Genomic DNA, 21,498 nt, shown 5'->3' with positions numbered 1-21,498 from the left:
CCTGCTCCCCAGCAGCATCCCTGCTCGAGCAGCGATCCCGGCGGATCACCAGCCCCAGGATGCTGCGGGTTCTGGCTCTTTTTTGGCTCCCCTTAGTCTCAAGTATCTCTCAAGGAGATATTTCCCTTCATCAAGGAAAAATAAATAAAAATAAAAAGCTACCTCAGACTGTTTTTTGTTTCATGGCAGATGTGGCTGGAAACCCTTGCCATGCCAGTACCCCCATTCTGTAGCCAGCAACCCGAATGCTTCGTGCTATAACTGCTTTTTGAATGTGGGAGCTGGCTTCTCAAAGGACCTCGGGCATATATATGTGCAGCTGGTTACCACCATTTACGCTCCTCTACCTGCTGCTCAGCTGCTGTCCCGCTATGTAACGTGTGTTCAGCTGCAGTCGCTATGAAAGAACGTCTGCTGACCTGCTTGACAGCGCAGTGCAATCCTCTAGAGAAGCAGAGCATGCAGAATTCACCCCGTGTCCTGTCAGTGCTATCCTGACCTGCAGCATGGTTGGAACAGCCACATGCCACAGCTGGACAGGCAGCAAAGCACGTGCGGCACCACCGAGGGGGAGGATTGCTCCAAGCATCTCCTTTGTGGCTCCTCACCGTGACAATCGCTGTCCTGCAGCAGGACAGGGGGTGCCCATGGGAGATGCATTCGGGCACCAACCCCCTCTTTTGAGGTTTCTCGTGTTGCTCCAGCTTAACGCGGCGCTTCTAAAGCTCCTCCCAACCGTTCTGAATCCTGGCACTGAAAGCTCCGTATCTTTACCATGGCATATGCCAGGTTAGCATAAGCTTCCCTGCGACCGGTCACAAAGCTCTTCAAATTACCCTTCAAATTTCAGCCCACAGCTCATCCAAAAAAGCGTTCCTGAAAATGAGGAAAAAAAAAAAAAAAGAGAAAGAAAAAAAACACACAAAAACCCCCACAGCCCACAGGTGTCAATAGTTACCGTTCTTCCCTTCTGTCAACCAGAGCCTCTCTCTTCCTTAGCTAGAGCCTAGGGCAGCCGAAGGGACTGTCCCCGCTGCTCTAAACGCGCCGTCCGGTGCCACCGCACGGTCGGAGCCTCTCGGCCGCGGACGCCACAGCCCCAGCAACGCAGCGGCCCCGGCACTAGCCGCTCTCCTCAGGTGCTTCTCACAGAGCAAGTTCGGCTCCGTTTCTCCAGCTGCTTCCGCCTCGGGGAGACCAAGGAAGGCTCAAGGCGGCCTTAGCCCTTCGCTCAGTATTTGACAGCACGGACCGTGACGGTGGGCTCCGGATCCCTGCTTGCAAGAGTAATAAATAGAAATGCCATTAAGTAACTGTAAATTGGGTTATTTTTTACCACAACTGAGATGAAATCTGAACCTGAAAGAACCCCTTTTTAGAATTGAAAGGGACCATGCCCTCTAATCATGAGTGCAATAGGAGCTGATTGTATTGTTAAACTTATAGTGATGACTTCAGGAAGCACGATGTGTTTTACTCAAATTGCACACTTTTTTGAACAGCTGTAAAATAGAGTATATGTGTAAATATTGCCATCACTGAAGAAATATTTGTAATTTTAGCATATAAATATATCGGGTTTCTCAGTGGACTTGATGATGCTGAGGAGCCGTGCGTCAAGCATTCGGATAATTCCAAAGCTGTAAACGTATTTGCTGCACAGAGGAAGCGTGTCCGGGCCCGGCCTCTTCTCCGAGGAAGCAAAGAGACCGGTTGGTCCCTTTTGGAGCAGCTTTCAGCAGGCTCCAAGCTGAAGCCAGCCGGCGCCGGCAGCTCCTGCTGCTTCCTTTGCCTCTGGAAGCGGCACCGCAGCTTCCCTTGGAAGCGCCGTGGGCGATGGCAGCCTCGCCGGCAGCTCGGGTCGCGCGAGCGAGGAGACGTCGCGTTCAGCTGCGCTGGTGCCAAGGGCTGCCAAGCTGCAGCTCGCTGCTCACGGACGAGGGGGAGACCTTCCCGCAGACGGTGCCTCCAGAGAAGGGAAAGCGGCAGGAAGCAGAGGGAAGGGCGGCCACAGCTCGGTGCTCCAGGAGAACTGACACGAGCAATTCCTCAGCTGCAGTTTGAAGCAATAGTCATGCTGGTGTTACCTCTAAATAGTAGACCTCATCTTTGCCACCCCTGCACATCCCATGGAGTGGTTCAGACCCTGCTACCAGACCAGCCTTCAGTGGACTGCTCTGCACACCGTGAAACATGAAGCCATTTGTCACCGAGGCCTCTGATGGTCAGTAGACTATGAACTCACCACCCGAAGGATGATCTTCCTAGGCTGTCCAGCATGCAGTGCAGGCTCCTGCCTTGAGGAAGCGGCACCCCAGACTGCATGGAATGTATTTTTAAGATAAGAAATCTATTTTTTTGTATTTGCAGACATATGTTTGGGCTGGGACAGCTTAGTTAAAAGACAGTAAAGCAAGAAGTGTTTTCATATTCATAGACTCATCCAGAGTCAAGCAACTTCTCCTGGATTGCAGTATTCCCTGTTTTCCTAAAGCAAACTGTGTGTCCAATAGAGCTGTTGGCACCGTTTCACCCTCCAAGTCCTCCCCTCTCAGCATGCTCAGCAGGGGGAAGCCCCATCTTTCCTCCCAGGCTGCCCAAATAGCAGATACCGATGGTGCTCACTCTTACACAGCGCTCTTAGTCTGCATGCCAAACGTAATCATACACTTTATCTGCATGTCTTTCCTGACTCAAACATTGTCAGCTCTACAGTATATAACCAATAAAACTCTCTCTTTTTACGTGTTTGTGGTGTGGTATTTAAGGCCGAGGCTGAACTCCTCGGCGTTCATTACTCAAAGGTGACTCTTTCCCCTCTGCAGCAGCACTGCGGCTTTCCGCCGCTCTCCCTATCCCATTCCTGCTTTTTGCCCTGAACACACCTCCAGGCAGATTTGACACCCTTCACACTTCCCAGCTTACAGCAAAATGAAGATACCATATAGCAAAAAATCACCCCCGCTCCCAGACACTGACACCCTTCCCCTGCTCAACTTCTAGGTGTTTCTGATATTACACCAGTCCCTTAGCATGTGCAGGACCGTCCTCCCTGGCCTTCACCCTATTATTTGGTGAGAAGTACATCCATGCATTAAGGACTTCAGGAAAAATTCTCTTCCTTAAAATCTGGTTTATTCTGACTGCAAAACTGGACATATTTCCAGAAGCTCTAAAAAATGCATTATTGATACTTCCTGATGCTTGAGGAGCAATTCATAACTGTCACTTGCTCTCAGGCCAGAGTTCATTTGAAAGAGACTTCTGGCTTGTCCGAGAACTCCCCTTTCTGTCCCAATTCCCATTCCCAATTCCAAAGAAAAAAGCATCCACATTCTGCAGTTTGACAGGTTCTGGACTAGAGTGAAAAGGAGTGAGTACCTGAGAACAAATGGGAAAGCAAAGCTGCAGGGGATGCAACAAAATCCAGTTGGAGGGTTTTGTGACAACATTCAGCTGCCTCAAGTCTGCATAAAAGGTGGACCACGATCTGCTCAAGGTGAGTCCTACCAGGACAGCAAGGCAAGGAAGCAGCAGCAGGTAGGAGCATGACTAGACCGTCAGAAAGGATGCCAAGATACCAGGTTCGAATCACAGAGGGGAGTGAACCTTAGAGGATTGGGAGAGGGGGTCCTTCCCCTTGGCAGCAAATCCAGGCACTTCAAATGGACTAAAGCACTTTACAGCTCATGGCTCTGGGGCTCCCTAGGAGAAAGTTCCTCAAAAAAAATTCCTGCAACATTCAGTAGGTAACACAAAGTTTACTAGGCTCAACAGCCTGTAGTTCTAGAGCCTCTAAAGAGCTCTAGGGCTCTTTAGACACTTAGACCTATGACAATTGGGTATCTGAGGCCAGATTCACTGGAAATTTAAGAGGTAGAAAAGGTCTCTTAGCAGAAGGTTATCTGCTCTGGTGGATCAGAGGAAAGACTGCTTTTGGCAAGCCCTGCCACCACAAAATCACTTATCAGAAGAGTTTCTCTACAGGAAGCCCCTTAAGTGATTTGAAATGAGCATGGACTGAGAGAAACCAGGAGACAGACACCATGAGGAAGGAGAAGGATCTCCAACTACTACAAGGAAACATATGAGAACAGCAGAAGAAATATGCTAGATGATGCTCTGTGGTCAAAGATAATATAGTGATAAACAACTGGGCCTGCAGACAACTGCTCATGTATTTCCATGAGGATGAAATGTGGGCAATGTACAGGGAGGGAGGAACAGGGAATAAGGGAGGCTGCAGTTCTGCAGCAGAACAGAAGGTGCAAGGACATGAGCTGGAACAGACTGTACATGCACCAAAACCAGGCTCAGCAAGAGACAACTGTAAAAATTATACAGGAAAAAAAGTACAGAGAGGATGACCATGAGCGAAGGACACAGGTAAGCAAGGAAATAAGCTGCAGAGACTGGGAAAATTCAGAATAAATGAGATAAGCTAACTGACAAAAAAGGAATGGGAAGAAGGACCTAAAAATTTAAATAAGTTGGGATTGCTCTGTGTGCTAGAAGCAAGGCATGTTGAACCAGTAAGAAGGAATGTATTTGGGAAAGCAGCGAAACAAAAGTGACTTTTGGAACCATAACGATGGGACTTGCAACATCTCCTCTTCTATCCAGCAAAAATGAAACAAGGTCCTTCAAGCTTTGGAAGAAGAAAAAAACAACCAAACAACAACAGCAAAAAGAACAAACCCAAAACCACTTCACAGAAGCAGAATTCCTAGTGTCCACATGCAGTAGACATGAGACAAGAGATGAGGTCCTTTAGCTGGCCTGTCTCCTAGGCAAGGCTGTTTCCATACAAAGAAATAGGAATAACTCTTCTGGTTTTTAATCTTGCTAACATCCGTTTGTGATGATTTCTTTTGTCTAGAGTAACAGCACACCCTTTGGAATACCAACCTTCTCTCTAAAGTCGGGTGCATGTGGTGTAGCAGTCAGTGGACCATTTTGAGTATCTGTGATTTGCTGTTACTGCCAGGGAGACAGTGGTGCCAAATTCTCAAATGACAGATAAGACTAACACAATTTGACCAAAAAATATTATTCTTCAAACAAACAACAACAAAATTTGCATAAATTCTACCATAAGCTACTATTAGTAGTCATCAGATTCTAGAGGGCCTTTTGTGCAATTATCAGCTCATAAATACACAAATAGGTAGAAAGCAAACTAAAAAATTCCAGCTATAACTTTGACTTTCAAAAAGTAACCGCAGAGCCAAAAGAGTTCTGGATCAATTTGGTACTAAAAAATTCCGCGTACATTGATACTTCCAACAGTCACAAGAGATTTAATAATAATAATAATAATAAAAAAAGATGCCAAGACAAAGGCCAGGTAAATTTCCGTAAGGCCATTCTAACGGAAGTGTCACACAGCACCCCATGGCTGAGTCCTTTCAGCAGACATTGCTGCAGACGACAAAGACATCTTCATCCCAAGAGAAAGGTTCCCAAGAGCACTGTGGTTTTATGAATCCTCTTCTGGTACCTTCTACTGCTCTCACATGCTGGCCGCTTGCTGAGGGGGGACCCCCGGGGTCGGCTGGCGAGGCAGGGTGTACATGGCCCCAAGGAACTGGTCTGCAATGCGACCTGCCTCTCGCAGCCCGCTCAGTAACGCACCATGAACGGTCGCGGGGTAGTTGCGAATTGTGTGTTCTCCCGCGAAAAACAGGCGGGGAATAGGCTGTGGAAGGGAACAGAAAACACAGCTAAGACAGCAAATAGGTCTTCAAAGAACTTCAGAAGTCCTCTAATCATAAAGCAGTCTCCATAGCATGAAGCTGCTACATATAAAGTACAGTCCTTCTACCACAATTAGTTTTGTCTTACAACTTATCAAGAAAAGTCTTATATAGCTCTCATTTCACAGGAGCATTTCATGTTTGTAATGATTAAATGTGAGGAAATTCTTTCAAATACCACTGCTTTAAAACAAAGATAATAGAGCTCTGCTTTAGAAACAATACTTTCAAAACTAAATAGACACGAGAAGCCCATCAACTACATACTGAAAAAGCATTTGAATTCTGCATCTACAACACTTGAGAATTATAATAATGACAGAAGGGTTGAGATTGGAAGGGACCGTCTGGAGATCCTCTAGTGCCAACCCTCCCTGCTCAAGCACGGTCACCTAGAGCAGGCTGCCCAGGAACATGGGCAGGTGACTTGAAAGCATCTCCCAAGATGGAGACTCCACCACCTCTCTGGGCAACCTGCTCCTGTCACTCCCACAGTAAAAAGGGACTTTTTCCTATCATTCAAACCAAACCTACCAATTCTGCATAAGGCCATTGTCTCATGTCTTGCAAAATTTCTGGATAGAAAACTGAATTCTTTTACAGGGGTTAATTACCCAAGTAATCTAAATCGTTGCTGTATATAAATGACTTCAGAAAAACATGACATTTTTCAGAAGTATTTCTATAAAGAATTCTGAGATTCTCTCACCTGTGGAGCACCTGGAATGGCTGGTCCAGGAGTAATTGGCTGAGCCATTAAGTCATAGTCATTTCCAGAAGATCCAGCTGCTACATAGGAGTACGATCCCCGGGCCCAAGGGTCAGCGCGCCAACGGGATACCACGGTCTCCTTGGGCTGAGACAAGACAGAAATGTCAGATGCTGATGGGCTGCAAGTTCTACTGTTTAGTGTGAAAAACAGAAGATGCAAACTGTAAGAACAGAGAACACAAAGTCCTTAAGCAAATGTGAACAATGGAACACCATATGGATACTCCACGGTAACAAATATTTGCCAAGGTACTGGTCACAGAATCCCACAGGATGACTGAGGTTGGAAGGGACCTCTAGAGATGATCTCGTCCAACCCCACTGCTCAAGCAGGGACACCTGGAGCATATGAATATCTCCAGGGAAGAAGAATCCACAAGCTCTCTGAGCTCTAGTCCTCTATCGACTTTATAGCAAAGATATTTTTTTCTCAGATTCAGGCAAAACTTGAAACCTGTGTTTCATTCCGAGACCATTGCCTCTTGTCCTGTCGCTGAGTCCCACTTAAAAGTCTGGCCCCTCAGTCTTCTCCAGGCTAAAGAAGTCCTGCTCTCAGCCTTTTTTCCTCATAGGAAAGATGCTCCAGGCCATTGATCATCCGCATAGGCCTACGCTGGACCCCCTCCAAGTATTTCCACATCTCTCTCGTACTGAGGAGCCCAGAACTGGACACAACACTCCAGATGGGGCATCACTAGGACTGAACAGTCACAGTTCACCTCCCTCAATCTGCTAGCAATGCTGTTCCTAATGCACCCCAGAAAACTCTAATCAGAAGGGTCAGAGGAGGAGCTGCTGATTTATAAGAAAGGGAAGCCTGGAATTTCCTTCTCCAGCGTTCTGGAGCCCAGGAAGTAAAAATCAACTGACCAAGCACTTCAAAAAGAAGATATCCACTCATCAAGAAATAATGCTTAATGTCAGTGGGGAGGATTTTCCCATCATATAAAAACCTCCAACAGACTGAGGATGTTAAAGCCATGTTCAAAGAGATCTAATACTATAGATGATAATAACAGTGAAAGGAATCTATTCTTCACATAAAGCACCAAACAAATAAACAGTCTAGATTAAAGAAAAAAAAAAAAAGAGAAAACTAGTATATTAAACTTATCACACACTTTTAGTTCTAATTTAGTATACCAAACCCCAGTGGATGAGAGCTTTGAGGAGTGCCCTGACCTGTGGCACTGCACTGCTGCCGAAGATGCCTTTGAGGATGGCAAGACACCGTCCAACAATGACGTCATCACTGATATTTTCCATGATCCCTGCTGCTTCTCCAGCTACTAAAGCCAACAAAATTGGTGCTAAGGAAGAAAAAGAGGAAATGAATTATTGAGAGCTAGCACTTTAGAAATATATACATTTAAATCAAACTTTAAGTAAGCAAGCACAGAGCTCTGCAACTCGGTCACCTAACAGAATCCAAACAGGTCCTGACCTGACCTCTCAAGTGTGTAACCATCATGGTGAGGCCCTAGACTTTTGCGAGTCCCACAAAAGGGCCCATCTGTTGTTATCAGTTCATCCCAGATTACACAGGCAGCCCTATGAAATACAGGAGTATTCTCCCCCTGCCAGTTCAATTGGAAAGACATTCAGAAAGTTGAGGCTTTCAAAGCTAAGTAACTAATTGGATGCCAAAATCCCATTCCATGACAGATTACATGAAAGAAGGAAGAACTCAAACAGGGTTGTAAGTAGTCAAAGAGAAACTATATCTCAAAGTGACTGACAGAGTAACTAAGCAAATGTTTTCAATTCATAAATATTGCAAAAGTGTATCATCCTCTTCTAGGAGGACATTCAATGCTTCAGTTTGAGAGTGTTTCCTTACCTAGCTGTGCTGGTACACAGAGCAGGAAAAAAACAAAAAACAAAAACACAACCCACAAAACAGAAAGCCTACAACCAAATTGCTGTTTAATAAAAGAAACCAAGATAATCGAGTAAGACACAGAACAGTTTCACCAAGATATAAGTATATAAAGTATCCTACAATAATTAAAATTGTATTTTTGAAAGAAATGTGATTCAGACAGTGCCTCCAATTCAACTTTAGCAAACCTGCACTCTTCGACGTTCAATCCTAATTTACTGATGCTCTCTGCATCCATGTGACCTCCTATAAAGTATCAACTTTTTACAATATCCAGATGTTTCAAAATATCCAGATCCAGCAATATAAGTGTGTTAAGCAGTTCTCTTTTCTAATTCCAAAATTACAAAAATAGGAGGGCATCAGCAAAACTACACATGCAGCACATTTACCTTTGTACAGGTTCCAAAACAGGAACAGCTCTCCTCTGCTCGCAGTAGTGCTACCAACATGACCAAATAAATTGACGCTTGGATCCCAGAAGACACGATCAAAACACAACACAACCTAGAAATAAAAAGAATTGAGAGTCAGGAAAAGTAAAACAAACAAACAAACAAACAAAAAAAAAAACCAAAAAAAAAAACCAAAAAAAACCAGAAAAACAAAAAAAAACAGCACCCAAAGATAATTATACTCCAGAAGTTTTCAGCACTGAAAACTGAAATACTGCCTTTCATAGATAAATATCCTCTTGCAGTTTGTAAATTTGCTAGTTAAGCTACAGCATATCTATCAATTCAATCTGCTCATTATTTAAAAACTATACAGGACAAAGGAGAATCCCTTATAGCTCTTTGGATATTTTTTACCAAAAAAATCTTGCAAAACAGGAGTGGGAGAAACATTTCTCTTCTTTTCAACCACCATATACATCTCAGATTCTACTTATTAGCCTGCTGCAGTTCCCCCAATGACCATGTCACCTTGTTAAGGTTGCCGAATCCCATCCGTTGCACTGCAGACGTTTTCCACTCGGGAAGAGGTGGCACAAACTGTACAGCTGGTGGCTGCTGTTTCAGGACTCCCAAGGGAAGAGTACACAGCACAGCATCACATTTATAAATAAAAGTTTGGCTGGTAGAGCGGGTATTAACAGCGATCACCTCACAGCCTGGTAAAAGGAGAGGGAAAAAAGCATTTAATAAGCTAGGGAGATAAGTGACCTTGTAAAAGGCCACTGCCAAACAGCATTGGATTAAAAAATGAAATAAATTATTGTTAAATGTAGTCACAAGAGAAAACCTTACACAAGCAATGACTTAACTTCTAGGCAAGTTGGCCACACAGCATCGACAAATGGCCTCTGTGGAATAAGCCTAGAGGTTCACCTACACCAGGAGTGGTATTTACACAGATGCAGAGCTAAAAAGCAAGTAAAGACTGAGCCTTGCACTGAGTTACCCTCCCAGTTCAGTCTCCTGAGCCTGAGCTTCCTGTTCTGAAGAACAATGAAAGGACATAACTCCTTACATCTGTTTGGTTCCATCTTACATACATTAATACTTTCAACACAAAATCCTGTGGCACCATGTTCTAGATTTCTATTGTGTGATGAGAGGGGGGGAAAAAAAAAAAAAAATCAAAACTACCACCAACAAAAAGAGGTTTCTCCATATATGGAGCTTGAGCTGCAAGAGCCTCACAGGCTTCTCACACCAATTCCCCTTAGCTCCATCATTCCCCTGGGACTTCCAGGTTTGCAGATGAGGCACCAAGAGCTGCGAAGGACACAACGCCCTGCACAGACAATGTGTGTTGGCTGTGGGGAAGGGACATGTGTTGCACCTTCTCCACTCTTGGCAGAGTCTTCTCTTCTACAGATCAGCAGGCTGTTCGGTTGCTGACTTCCTGAAACTGTTCTCAAAGTTTAGTGCATTTTTTCAACACCAATCCAAATTTACTTTCAATTTCCTCAACTGATCTGCTTACACTAGATATCGCCATGTCTCAACCAATGGTCAGGACTCCTTTGAGCCAGACACACACCCAAGGAAAACCATCTTTGCAGTCCTTCTCCCATTCCCATCCTGACTTTTCTAACACTATAAGACAATATGCTACAAAAAGCAGCCATAACCTCAAGTAAAATAAGGTAGTGTGGACATATGTCTGCGCATAAACAATTAAGGCAAAGAGGGTGGAGATACCCAAACAACTCTGCCCTACAGCAATATAACCCACCACAATACTTTCATTTTAACTTGATTGCAATTTAGGATAAACATTAAAGAAGGTGAATTACAAAAAACACAATGTCTTAAAAGAACTGCATTGCACTTCCTCGACCTGTCCTCCGAAGTAAAAACATAGATAATCAGCAGCAGCCTGTTGGCAGAAGCCAATGTTTATGGATTAGTTTCACAGGAAATATCAGAAAAGAGTCACTCCTCAAGAGCAGTATCTAGACAATGCTAAGTGACAGTGCTTAGGATACTAACCCATGCAAAGAAGAAAGTCTGTGGACCCTCCTGAATTAAATATTTATTGTACTAGACCTTGTGATCTTACCTCACTGCTCCTACATTCCATTTTTTGTAAGTCCTTAGAATAAATCTCTTGAGAGACCCCTATGAAGGTCATTTTGATAAAGAAGGTAATTTTTTTTTGTTTGTTTGTTTTTATGATGGGGGAGTTTTACTGGATGAAACTTTGCATTTGGTTCCAGAATCACTGAAATCTGCTTTCTATGGTCACGCTCCCTCAGAGTTGTTTTCAGCTGTAGGTTTCATTTACCTGAAGCTGTGTAGCGAACCTGTCGCACCGCTGTATTTAATTTAATGTCCAAGCCTTCTGCCAAGGCTACAGGCACACACGAGTATCCGTTCCTCACGGTCAGGTGACTGCCTGTGAATTCAAAGTCATCATCCTAAAGAAGAGGAGGCAAGGAAATGATTCATTCAGTATTAAATTATCAGCAATTTTGCACAGTTACAAATTAGGAAAAAAAAAAGAAAGAAAGAAAGAAAGAAAAATAATTTCAAGGGAGTGAGCCAAAAATATTTGAAACTCCTTCTGTTATTAGTCAAGTATCAGTACAGAAAATTTCAGGATAGGTATTAAAAGAGACTATTTTGACATCAAAAACTGCTGGGAATTCCATCTCCAAACAAAGATCATTTAAGATTTTTTGGTATCTCCACAGAAATAGGTATTATTTAGATTTTAGAAATTGGTAACATACAGAAAATTCCATGAGAATGAAATAAACAGAACATAAACTTTTAATATATTGCTGAAAATTAGCTACCTGGTCCCAGTGCTTCAGTGAAAGTGTAGATAGGGGTGTAGCATTAGCAAATTCCAGGTTGGCAAAATGCCAGTCAAGTATTTGCCTGTCTCTGGATGACAGATAAACATCACTAGAAAAAATGTAGCAGAAAAAAACATTTAGTTTGCAAATGCATTGCTTTTAAAAAACATTAACAATCTCTTATTTCATTCCCTCCATAGTAAAGAGGCTAAAAGCATCAACACAAAGGGCTTTGGCTTTAAACTTTGGTGCATAAGCCAGGACAGCTGCCGAGAGCAGCTCTGCAGCCACTAACAGCACCAGGACACTGAGCAGTGGCAGCGGCCCAGGCTGAGCACCCTGCAGGGCAGCACCCGTGGGGCCTGCACCGAGACGTAACCGCGTGCGTTGGGTAAGGGATGGAGCGAGCCCGGTGCAAGCTGGGGAAGCACAGCACAAAGACACACGTGAAAGAATACTAGCAAATATTTATAATGAAAAAATACACAGTTTTACTCTTAGCTATGGAATCCTAAATAAAACAATCATTTAAATCTAAAAGGATATATGAAGGAACACCATATTCCCAAACTGAGGCTCTAAGAAAGAAAACAAGAGATGTGCAGAGGGAATGTGTATTCACAGGACACAGATTTGACCTCTTTTAGTTTTTCAGCACACCTTTTTCTGGCAGGATTTTCAAATCTCAAAGGCATCCTGAGATCAGATATTAATGACATTGAGGGCTATTACTATAAGGCATCCTAACAGAGAACTACATTTTGTGCACAAGTCTTCTCCAAATCCAAGAAATATGAATTCCAAAACTAAGAAAGTGCAAACTTCATGAATTAACCTATTTTATGAATAACCATAAGAAAGCATACCATAGCATCTCTGAAACCCAATAAAAAAAGTTTTAAAAGTTTAAAAAAAAAAAAAAAAAAAACCCACACAGTATTCATTTTTACAGATTGTATTTTTACCTTGGTGGATTGGCTTCAAGTTCTTGAAGTTTCTCTTCCAGCTTCCCTTGTGTTTCTGCCAATTCATCATACTCCTGATAAGATTAGAAACCAATATGAGAATCAGTTCATTCTGAAATGCATTTAATGGCATCATGTAGACTCAGGCCGGCTCCAATCCTCTGTAAAATCAGTGGAAGATGCACGGGCTTTCCGTGACACCTAAATCATGCTCTTTGGTTTTCAAAATCTAATCCAGCATACTTAGCACTCCTGCTGTTCATTTATCCAGAAGTGTATGCCATACTGCAAAGGATTAGTATGCTAGTATTTCAGGAACCTAAACGGCAAAGGCTGAAGAACATAAAGATTCAATACAATTCTGGTATTTAAAGGGCTGCCATAACACTGCACAAAACATGTTTCTACTTCTTGTATCAAAGGGTTCTCACAGATTTTTACAAAGGCAGGCAAAGGCAGGCTTCTTTGCCAAAGAAGCAGGCATGCATAAGACAACAAAAACATGACCTAATTCAAACGCGCTTAAGAGATTTATCAACAACAACAAAAAAGGTAGAATTTATATATTTATATATTTTATATATATATATATATATATATATATATATATATATGTGCACATATATATATATATATATATGTGCAACAAACATTTTCTTTAAAGGCAGAATAATTCGATTTGATGAGTGTCCACAACAGAAACAAAAGCATAAAGCTGTTTTCAGGTAGCTATATAGAAAAGCTACTGCTTTGAAGCATATCACATATCGAGATTTCATAAGGCCAAATTATAAACGGTTATTTAAGTCTATGCAAAACACCTAAGAGCCAAACACACAAGAAATTCCAGTCACTATATGGAAAGGGAGAGGGAGGCAGGGGAAGAGGTGAGATTTTTTACTATCTTTAAAACACTTCTTGGTACTATATGCAACAGTAATTTTTTGTTGTTGTTAAAGGCTACAGACAGAAACATTGTTTGCATTAAAATTCCAGAAGTTGGTTTTGGTTTTGGCTTCACTTTTTTATAGTGAAGAGGGAAGAAAAAAAAATGCTCCATTTTACTGTAATAATATTTTTGCCATTAATGTTAATACTTCCTATTTTGAAGGCATAAATGAAATCATTTAAAAGCCCCTTGCTAGGGCCATTTTGTGCATCCCAGAACAAACGAAGCTTTTTTTACTTCTAGTTTCTTGAGAAGAGATTTATCTGCCTATTGCTATGCCATATGATCTCCACATGGGATTCCTCAGCTAAATCTTGTCATCTGCCTTGTTCTTAAGGGAGATGAACAAGCCTCACTCAGTCACGGTAAGTCAAGGTAGGTACACAGGCAAACACCTAAGCAGCAGGACAACTGCCTCTAACTCAGGAGTCTGGAATTTATCATTAGTAAAAGTAGGTGAGATGAATCCTATTTAAATGTCTGTGTTATATAACAATGCTTTTAAACAAGTGACAACATCCTTAACTTTATGCAGTCTTGTCCCTTACTGTTCATCCATTATACTGTTACTTCCACAGAAACAAACCACTCAATCCAGATTTCTGGATGCAGAGTCAAGAACTAAGTTTCTCTGGTGACAACAGACTGAAGGATGATCCAGTGATCAAAGGATAGGTAATTAGTACTAATACTGGTTAGTATTTTTATTGATACTATTAAAGATTCTTATTTTAAGGACAACTCTAAGGATACTGATCAATTATACTTTCTCAGAATAGGATAATGTGCCATCTTACTTTAATTTTGCCTTTTCACATAGCTAACATGGCTAAAAACTAAAAAAGCTGGAAGACCAGCATGAGGGCAAACTATACTAGAAGGTAATTGGAAGTCTGTTTTGTGAATACACCTAATAGATATATACCAGGTACATACACATCAGGGGTTACAGATGAAGTCAGACTAGCGTCAGGCTCACTGCTGCTTTTAAAAACTGAGACTCTTTCAAATTTCTCTCCTCACTAAGTCTATCTTCTTCTCTTTGGAAGCATGGCAAAGAAAGATAGAAGTCTTCTTTCAGTTTATTTCATTATGAGAAGCTGGATCCCATCTAGGACCTAGCCAAGAGGGAAAACAAAATAAACACATATTCCAGTCCAGTAAGATGACAGACCTGGCAACACATATTATTTAATGGCAAGTGAGCAAGAAAAGAGAGGAAGCATTTCTAAAAGCTCAGTACATAGTCATGGAGTAGCCAAAACTTTTTTTTGGTTTCCAAACAAATAAAGTATTTTCTGATATACCAGTAGTTTAAAAAGCCTGACCAGGACAGCTTTCATGATTATAGAAAAAAAAAGTTTTAAAAATTTCCTTAATGCATTCATATAAGCAATTAGAGACACACTAATTCTGCTCATCACAACTGTCCCTTTGGAGAGACAGAATTTTACTCCGCAAAACATCATTTCCGGCTTAGAGGAGCAAGATGTTCTTTAAATACTGATTCTACTTAAAGACTACTGTGAGATTTCACAGTTAATGAATTATGACCTAAAATATACCCTAAAACGTATCATGTGAATATAACTTTCATTATGGGAATGCTCTCTCATGTGAGCTGCTAAGGACAGGACCCTCAAGTATTTAAACACTGTCATCATTATTACAACCCAAAAGCTACCACCTATCACGTTCTCTACAAATATTATTTCAGAGAGAGAGTTTCTGGAAACATTTATATTGGCATTTCTGTTTGGCTGCTCAGAGCTTCAGAGACCATTGATTAAGTGTTGCATACATGCCACCATTTACCTTGCAAAGTGCAGTCAGATCTCTATGCTTGCTTTTCACGAGGAACTCTGCTGTAATATCCCGGGGTGGTTTCACTTCTGATGCTTCCTTGTACTGTTGATGGAGTTCTTTAATCTTCTCTTTTAAATTCACCATCTTTTTTTAGGAGAAGGAATAGGAGAAGGGAGAAAGGCAGGGAGGAGACAAATTTCATTTAAGTAAAATGGATATTCATCTCAAATCATACTACTAACACCAAAGAGACTCCCTCTGTTCATCAGGTATTACTAATATGCAGATCTACCTCTAAAATTCCAATAAATGTTACCAGCACCCTAATAATATAACTCATCTCCAACACACCATTGATTTTTTCACAAAACTCTGAAAATAGCTTTTCCTCATCACATACAGGGACCAAGTCCTTGCAAGAAGTAAACTCCTGTGATGAGTTGTAAAATCTCCACTTATATAAATTCCTTTCTAAGCATATTTTGCAATGCTACTTGCATCATAAAACATTAAATACTTTCTACTTTCTCTAATCGGGGAAGAGAAAAAGGTTCTCTGAGGTTAGAAAAGTAGCATCAATGAAGACAATTCTTTGGGACTTTTAGGCCTCAAATGAGCAAAGAGTTTTTAGAGCAAAATTAATGGCAGCATTCTTGTCTCTTTCTGTGAAAGTGTTTGTACGTTTTGCAACTATCGGAAGGGAACAAGGTTAACCTCTTCTTCTGGGTGTTATCATCAGACAAGACCTGACCTTGTTAAGAAGATCCTTCAGCTCCTCCTGCGTTTTCACAATCTTTTTCCAGTGTTCAATCTGCTCATCCTTCACATGTTTCTCCTGCAATCTGGAAGAGGCAAGAAGTTAAGAGTCAGTTTCATCATAAAATCCTAGCAGAATTAAGAAACCTCATTACTTTCATCGAGGGAATTGTTTCAGTAATTTTTTCAGATTCTTTTTCAAAGTTATTCCAAAAACAAACACAGGAAAGTCTACCATGAAGAGTAAAAAACACTTACTGTATGACAACCTCCAAAGCCTGACCTAGGGAGACAGGTTTATTATTGAGAACATTAAAATCCAGCTGATGACTGAGGTAGGAGGTAGCTTCCAACAGACGATTGAATTCTTGCTCCACCATTTCATCCTTCTCTTTTGGAACCTAGAAGTCAAAAGAGCAAACTTGCTTCTTAAAATCTTATTCATAAAGAAAAGAGAAAAATCACCAAAGCTTAGAACCTCAGCGACAAGACACTGGAGTAGTGGAGAAGAAGTTTTAAAGAAAATCAGAGCAATGACATAGATTACCTTCCTTTAGGAAGTCTCAATGCAAAGCAATACCTGGTAACTAAAACTCTGAATGCAAAGAGCAAGGAGCAGCAGATGCATTCTTACCTAGCACTTGTAAGAATCACTTGTCCTAAACTATGAAGACACTTCAAAAGCGCTTCAGTGAAAAAAAGCAGCTGAGAACTAGCACTTGCAAAAAGAGATTTAACATTCTTGGCACTTTCAAATGGCCAGACACCAAAGCCTGTACAACACAAAGGCATTTTGCCAGGAGGTCTAACCAAAGAAAAGGAAGACAGACGTGCTGTCAGACCACGGGCACAATGAGCCAATTCCGCTTTCGTGAGGGAAGCAGATAAATTTATGGCCCAAACAAAGACTTCATTATGGGAAGATGACTTCAGCAAAGCTTCCAGAACGTTGTCTGTAGGCAGAAAAAATGACCCCAGCCACAAGGGCTTAAAAGGCTTGGCATAACTCAACGAAGCAGACAGGAAAGAGCTTATCTTTGAGAGCAGTCAGCATGACTGAACTTCCCCACACCCTCAGTGCTTCCAGGATGAGAGAGGAAGTTCCTTTACAGGTTACTTCCAGAACGCCGTTATTGACTGTCCTGAAGACATTTAAGAACTCTCTGCCACTGCCTGTGTGAAAACATCTGTTATGAGAGAAGCAGCAGACAGCTGGTTCAGAGAGGAGTGAGAAAACTGCCTCGTGACAGAAGTAATGCCCGTGGAAGCCAGGCTGCCACTTGTTCTTTCCCCCCACCCCACTAAAAACACCACCACAAACAAACAAACAAAAACAGCCCAACACTCTCAAAGCTGAAGTTAAGATTTAAGTTAAGAATTCACGTGGAAAAATAAAATAAAATAAATAAATAAAAACAGATTTTAGAAGGTTTTAGAAGACTTAGCACAATTCTGCTGAAATATTACTACACTGACTGAAAGTGGGCATACACTTTCCCCTTTCATGGTAGTTCTCATAATAGATTAACAAGCTGGTAACAAATACTGCTTTTAAGAGGTTTAAGAAAAAACTGTATCTGGAGTATTAGACTTACAGCTTGTCCATTTGCTTCATAAAGTGGGCATTTTTGCTTGATCTTAGCCAGTTCCATGTTTACTTGCTTGCTGACCACAGCCATGGGATTCCCACCTAGAATAACATTTTGTATAATTGAATATTCTTGTAAAGTTTGCCTGCGATTAATATCAAAATTCCACAGTAAAAACTATTCGAAGACGGTAAACATATTAACTGCAGCACGAAACACATTCAAGCGAAGTGGTACAAGATTATCTAAGGTTTACTTTCTCAGCAATTTTTTTCCAACAACGCCATGAAAGAATCCCTGCTCACAAATACTTCAAGGGCACTATGTAAAAAGTGGGGATTATAAAGGCAGAGTCCTAACGTGGCAGCAACCTCAGCAGGATTGAGATTTAGTTTATAGTTATAAATCTGTTGTCAAAAGGCTTAAGAACAAAGTGTCTGAAGAGCCAAGGGAAGTTCCCACAGCTGCAGAATAACTTTGAGAGCTCTTGTTGAAAGTATGATGACATGGAGATGGATCCTTAGGAATTAAGCCTCTAAAAATTCGGGAAAACTTGAGCAAGTGACTCTAGTGAATATGTTATATAAAGAAGAAACATGTAGGACATGGAAAATACATAATTAAGCAGATTAAAACCCGTAAAAAAAAATCCACGTAGAAACATGAGAAAGGCAGAGAGCAATTCCAGAAACAGGAAATAAATTCACTAAAAAAAGCATTTCTGTTAATGACTGGAAAGAAAAAGACCAGACACAAATGGGAAAGTGCTTCCTGAGCTACAAATATTTGAAGGAGAGGTATCGCACATTTTCCTTATAAAAACAACTTTGGGAAAATTTTTTAGGATCTAGCTTAGGGATTCTCATTCTGAAATACAATAAAACCAGACCTTTAGTTCACAATACAGGGGAAGGTTCAGCCTACTGGACAAGCAGCACAGCCTTTGAAGGAGGTCCAAGCAGGTTCAAGTGTTTCAAATTTTACAACCTAGATGGTATAGGCCAACTAAATTTATTTCCCCACAATTCACTTGCAAAAGAAAACTCTGACAAAAACAGGAAATAGTATTAAGTAATTTAATTATGAATTTTAAAAAATCAAGTAAAAAATACATGGGATGTCACGCTTTTTGTGAAATCTTTTAGAAAAAGGCCTTTCAGGTTCAAACCTTGACTTTATCAGGGCTTTCCCTTTAGAATGGGGCTCTTCATTCCTCTCTTTTTGTGTAAATATAAAAAGCATATCCCATCTCCTTGGCATTTCTCCCATCTTTTAACTCAGCTGCCTCCTCTTTGCTACTATACTAACGTGTCACTACTACTTATCTCTCTATATTCAATTGCAGCTCAAAAATACTTTGCAAGATTCAAGAGATCAACTAAGTGTTAAATACCAACTCACTTCTCAGACTTGAGATCAAACTACAAGGTCAGTTTTAGATAGTTAAAAGTTTCAATCACCTTGCCTGTGAAAGGAAATGGTCTAAGATTTCAGACTTGTAATAGCTGGACCCACAAATTTGTTCCCCCTTCCTTTTTATTCGGGACAACTCACCAAGTCCTGTTACCACCATGGCTCCTAGATCAGCAACATAGTTCCCTTTGCGAAACGTAGCAACTCTTCCTCCTACCCGGTCCTTTGGAAAGCACAGGCAGTTTAGAAGCAGCATTCAGCAACACAGCTCACGTAAGCCACCACTGAAAAGCTTCTACAGAACATGGATAAGTATCCTCATAGTCAGAGGTCCGATAAACAGAATGTAAACTTTTCTTACTGCTGCTGAAAATGAGCACCAGGCTCATTATTTACATAAGAAAGACTAAAATGTTTAATTTGCGTTTAAAAAAATGCGCCTAAACTGGTGTGGAAGAGATCTAAATATACCTACAGCAGGATCTACTGTGAATCAAAGAACTACCCTTTACTGACCAGACAGTTTATATTTTAGATTTACTCTTTCCACTTTCTACAACAATTCCAATAGCTATAGTAGAAATGATTCAAATCAAGTGTTGCAAAACCAAAATTTTTGTGTTCAAAAGATCATCAATCAACTTTTCCTTCTTTAATCTCCAAAAATGAGTCAGAATAAGAACTAAAGAAATGGCTCATTTTAGAAGCAGGAAAAAAGGTTTGATTCCTGATACATACTACCAACATTTAATGATCTTTTAAAGGTTAAAATGGTAAGAAAAAGATATGCCCTTCTGCCCCTATTTTCAATCCAGATGGCAGGATGGTATCTGAGTGAAATACCAAAAAAACAAAACAAAACAAAACAAAAACAAAACAAAACAAAAAAAAAAGATAAATTTAAGTTACGAAGATAAATCCTAACTTAAATATTCCGTGGATTTATTTGAGTACCAAGAAGTCTTTAATGAATAAAATTAATTTAAAAAAATAACACCCATAAATTTAAAGAGGAAGTTTGCTTATTGGGAAAGTAGTAGTATCTTAATAATGGAAAATCATCATCTATTTCACAAAATTACCTATATCTCTTTAAAGATATGTTAAGAACACAGTAATAAACATGGAGAAAAAATACAGACTGTTAAAAGGTGCTTGACAATATATTCTACTTCTCAGTGAAAACACAGTTCCTAACCATGAAAAGGAGATTCTAGCATATGACTGGTGTGAGCACACAGTCGTCCTCTGTCAAAGAATTAGCCAAATACTGATGCAAAGAGACACAGATTTACATGAGAAAGGTTCAGCCACCCAGCAACATGTTCTATTTTGCGGTGACTAAACAACAATCTAATCGTGTTCTGGCATGCTGTCGGGATACTCAGCCTTACCCTGGCATTGAATACAGCAACCAGTTAAGTTGACACAAAGAAGAGAGCACAGAAGGTCCATACCCTGGCTTCCAGCACTGTGACATCCATCCCAAAACTCTGCAACTGGCGAGCTGCTGCCAAGCCAGACACTCCAGATCCTATAATGATCACCTTTCCAGTCTTCTTGGCTAAGGGAAACAGGAGCAGCAAACAAAAAACACACGCACGTTATAAACTATGTATGTGCATTACTACAATTTAAGGAGTTAAGTTTAAACTGAATCTGAAGAGATAAACAATGAAAAGTAGCTTCCTTCTCATCATGAAGCTGAAAAAACAAACTTAAAAGAAATAGCTACAAGAAGGCTATTTTAAATAAACATGCACATAGTATGGTAACAGCAAATCACTTCAACAATATTTTTAGTTAACACAGGTATAAGGAAAATGGGTGAGAAGTTCATCTGTGACAAGGAAGAAAACAGGAGAAAAAAACTTCTGCAGAATAATTATTTTTGAAGAAGCCGATCCTCCTTAATTACTGTGGGACATAGTTTTATTATAGTTTTTATTTCCTGCCGCCTCAAAAGGATGAAACCTTGAAAGCTTCGGAGTTGGATCAAGGTATTCCTCAGTACTATTCATTCATCAGCATCTCTAAATGCTGCAGGGACACTGAGATAGGGGAACTTTAACAGACTTAGGAAGCTTCTGTTCCTTTAATTTAGTAATTATAAGGTGCATAAAGTTTTACATAACCACTTTTAATGTTATCTAAATCCTTTTTAGTCAGGAAAAACTAACTTTATGAGTATCATTTGAGTATTCATTTGGCACCTGACAATGACCACTCAGCTTTATGGAGCTTTACACACACTCTCTAAGAAGAAACTGAAAACAAACAAACAAACAAACAACACTTAAATTGCTCAATACCAAATTAGGGAGAAACAGACTCACAAAACAGTCTCCAAAGAGGAGC

At 40.7% G+C, this 21,498-nt stretch overlaps 1 protein-coding gene across 1 annotated transcript in view; it reads right to left on the bottom strand.

The window, feature by feature from the left end:
- Nucleotides 1-5,285: 5,285 nt before the first annotated feature.
- Nucleotides 5,286-21,498, bottom strand: part of KDM1A (lysine demethylase 1A) — a 34,734-nt gene continuing 18,521 nt past the window's right edge. Inside the window, exons 7-20 of the mRNA XM_088531176.1 lie at nucleotides 20,598-20,704; nucleotides 19,282-19,363; nucleotides 17,734-17,828; nucleotides 16,397-16,539; nucleotides 16,134-16,224; nucleotides 15,392-15,526; nucleotides 12,628-12,701; nucleotides 11,660-11,771; nucleotides 11,146-11,278; nucleotides 9,336-9,523; nucleotides 8,802-8,916; nucleotides 7,710-7,837; nucleotides 6,466-6,612; nucleotides 5,286-5,698 (exon numbers count right to left, since the gene is read on the bottom strand). Of these exons, the coding sequence (XP_088387302.1) occupies nucleotides 5,513-5,698; nucleotides 6,466-6,612; nucleotides 7,710-7,837; nucleotides 8,802-8,916; nucleotides 9,336-9,523; nucleotides 11,146-11,278; nucleotides 11,660-11,771; nucleotides 12,628-12,701; nucleotides 15,392-15,526; nucleotides 16,134-16,224; nucleotides 16,397-16,539; nucleotides 17,734-17,828; nucleotides 19,282-19,363; nucleotides 20,598-20,704 (1,736 nt within the window). The 3' untranslated portion in view covers nucleotides 5,286-5,512. The remainder of the gene's footprint in view (nucleotides 5,699-6,465; nucleotides 6,613-7,709; nucleotides 7,838-8,801; nucleotides 8,917-9,335; nucleotides 9,524-11,145; nucleotides 11,279-11,659; nucleotides 11,772-12,627; nucleotides 12,702-15,391; nucleotides 15,527-16,133; nucleotides 16,225-16,396; nucleotides 16,540-17,733; nucleotides 17,829-19,281; nucleotides 19,364-20,597; nucleotides 20,705-21,498) is intronic.

The sequence above is a fragment of the Tinamus guttatus genome, unplaced genomic scaffold, assembly GCF_059628265.1.
Source record: "Tinamus guttatus ecotype Peru unplaced genomic scaffold, ASM5962826v1 Tinamus_guttatus_pri_ptg000397l, whole genome shotgun sequence".
Classification (NCBI taxonomy): domain Eukaryota; kingdom Metazoa; phylum Chordata; class Aves; order Tinamiformes; family Tinamidae; genus Tinamus; species Tinamus guttatus.
Note: the sequence above shows the minus strand (reverse complement) of the source record. Positions and strands in the feature narration are given on the sequence as shown.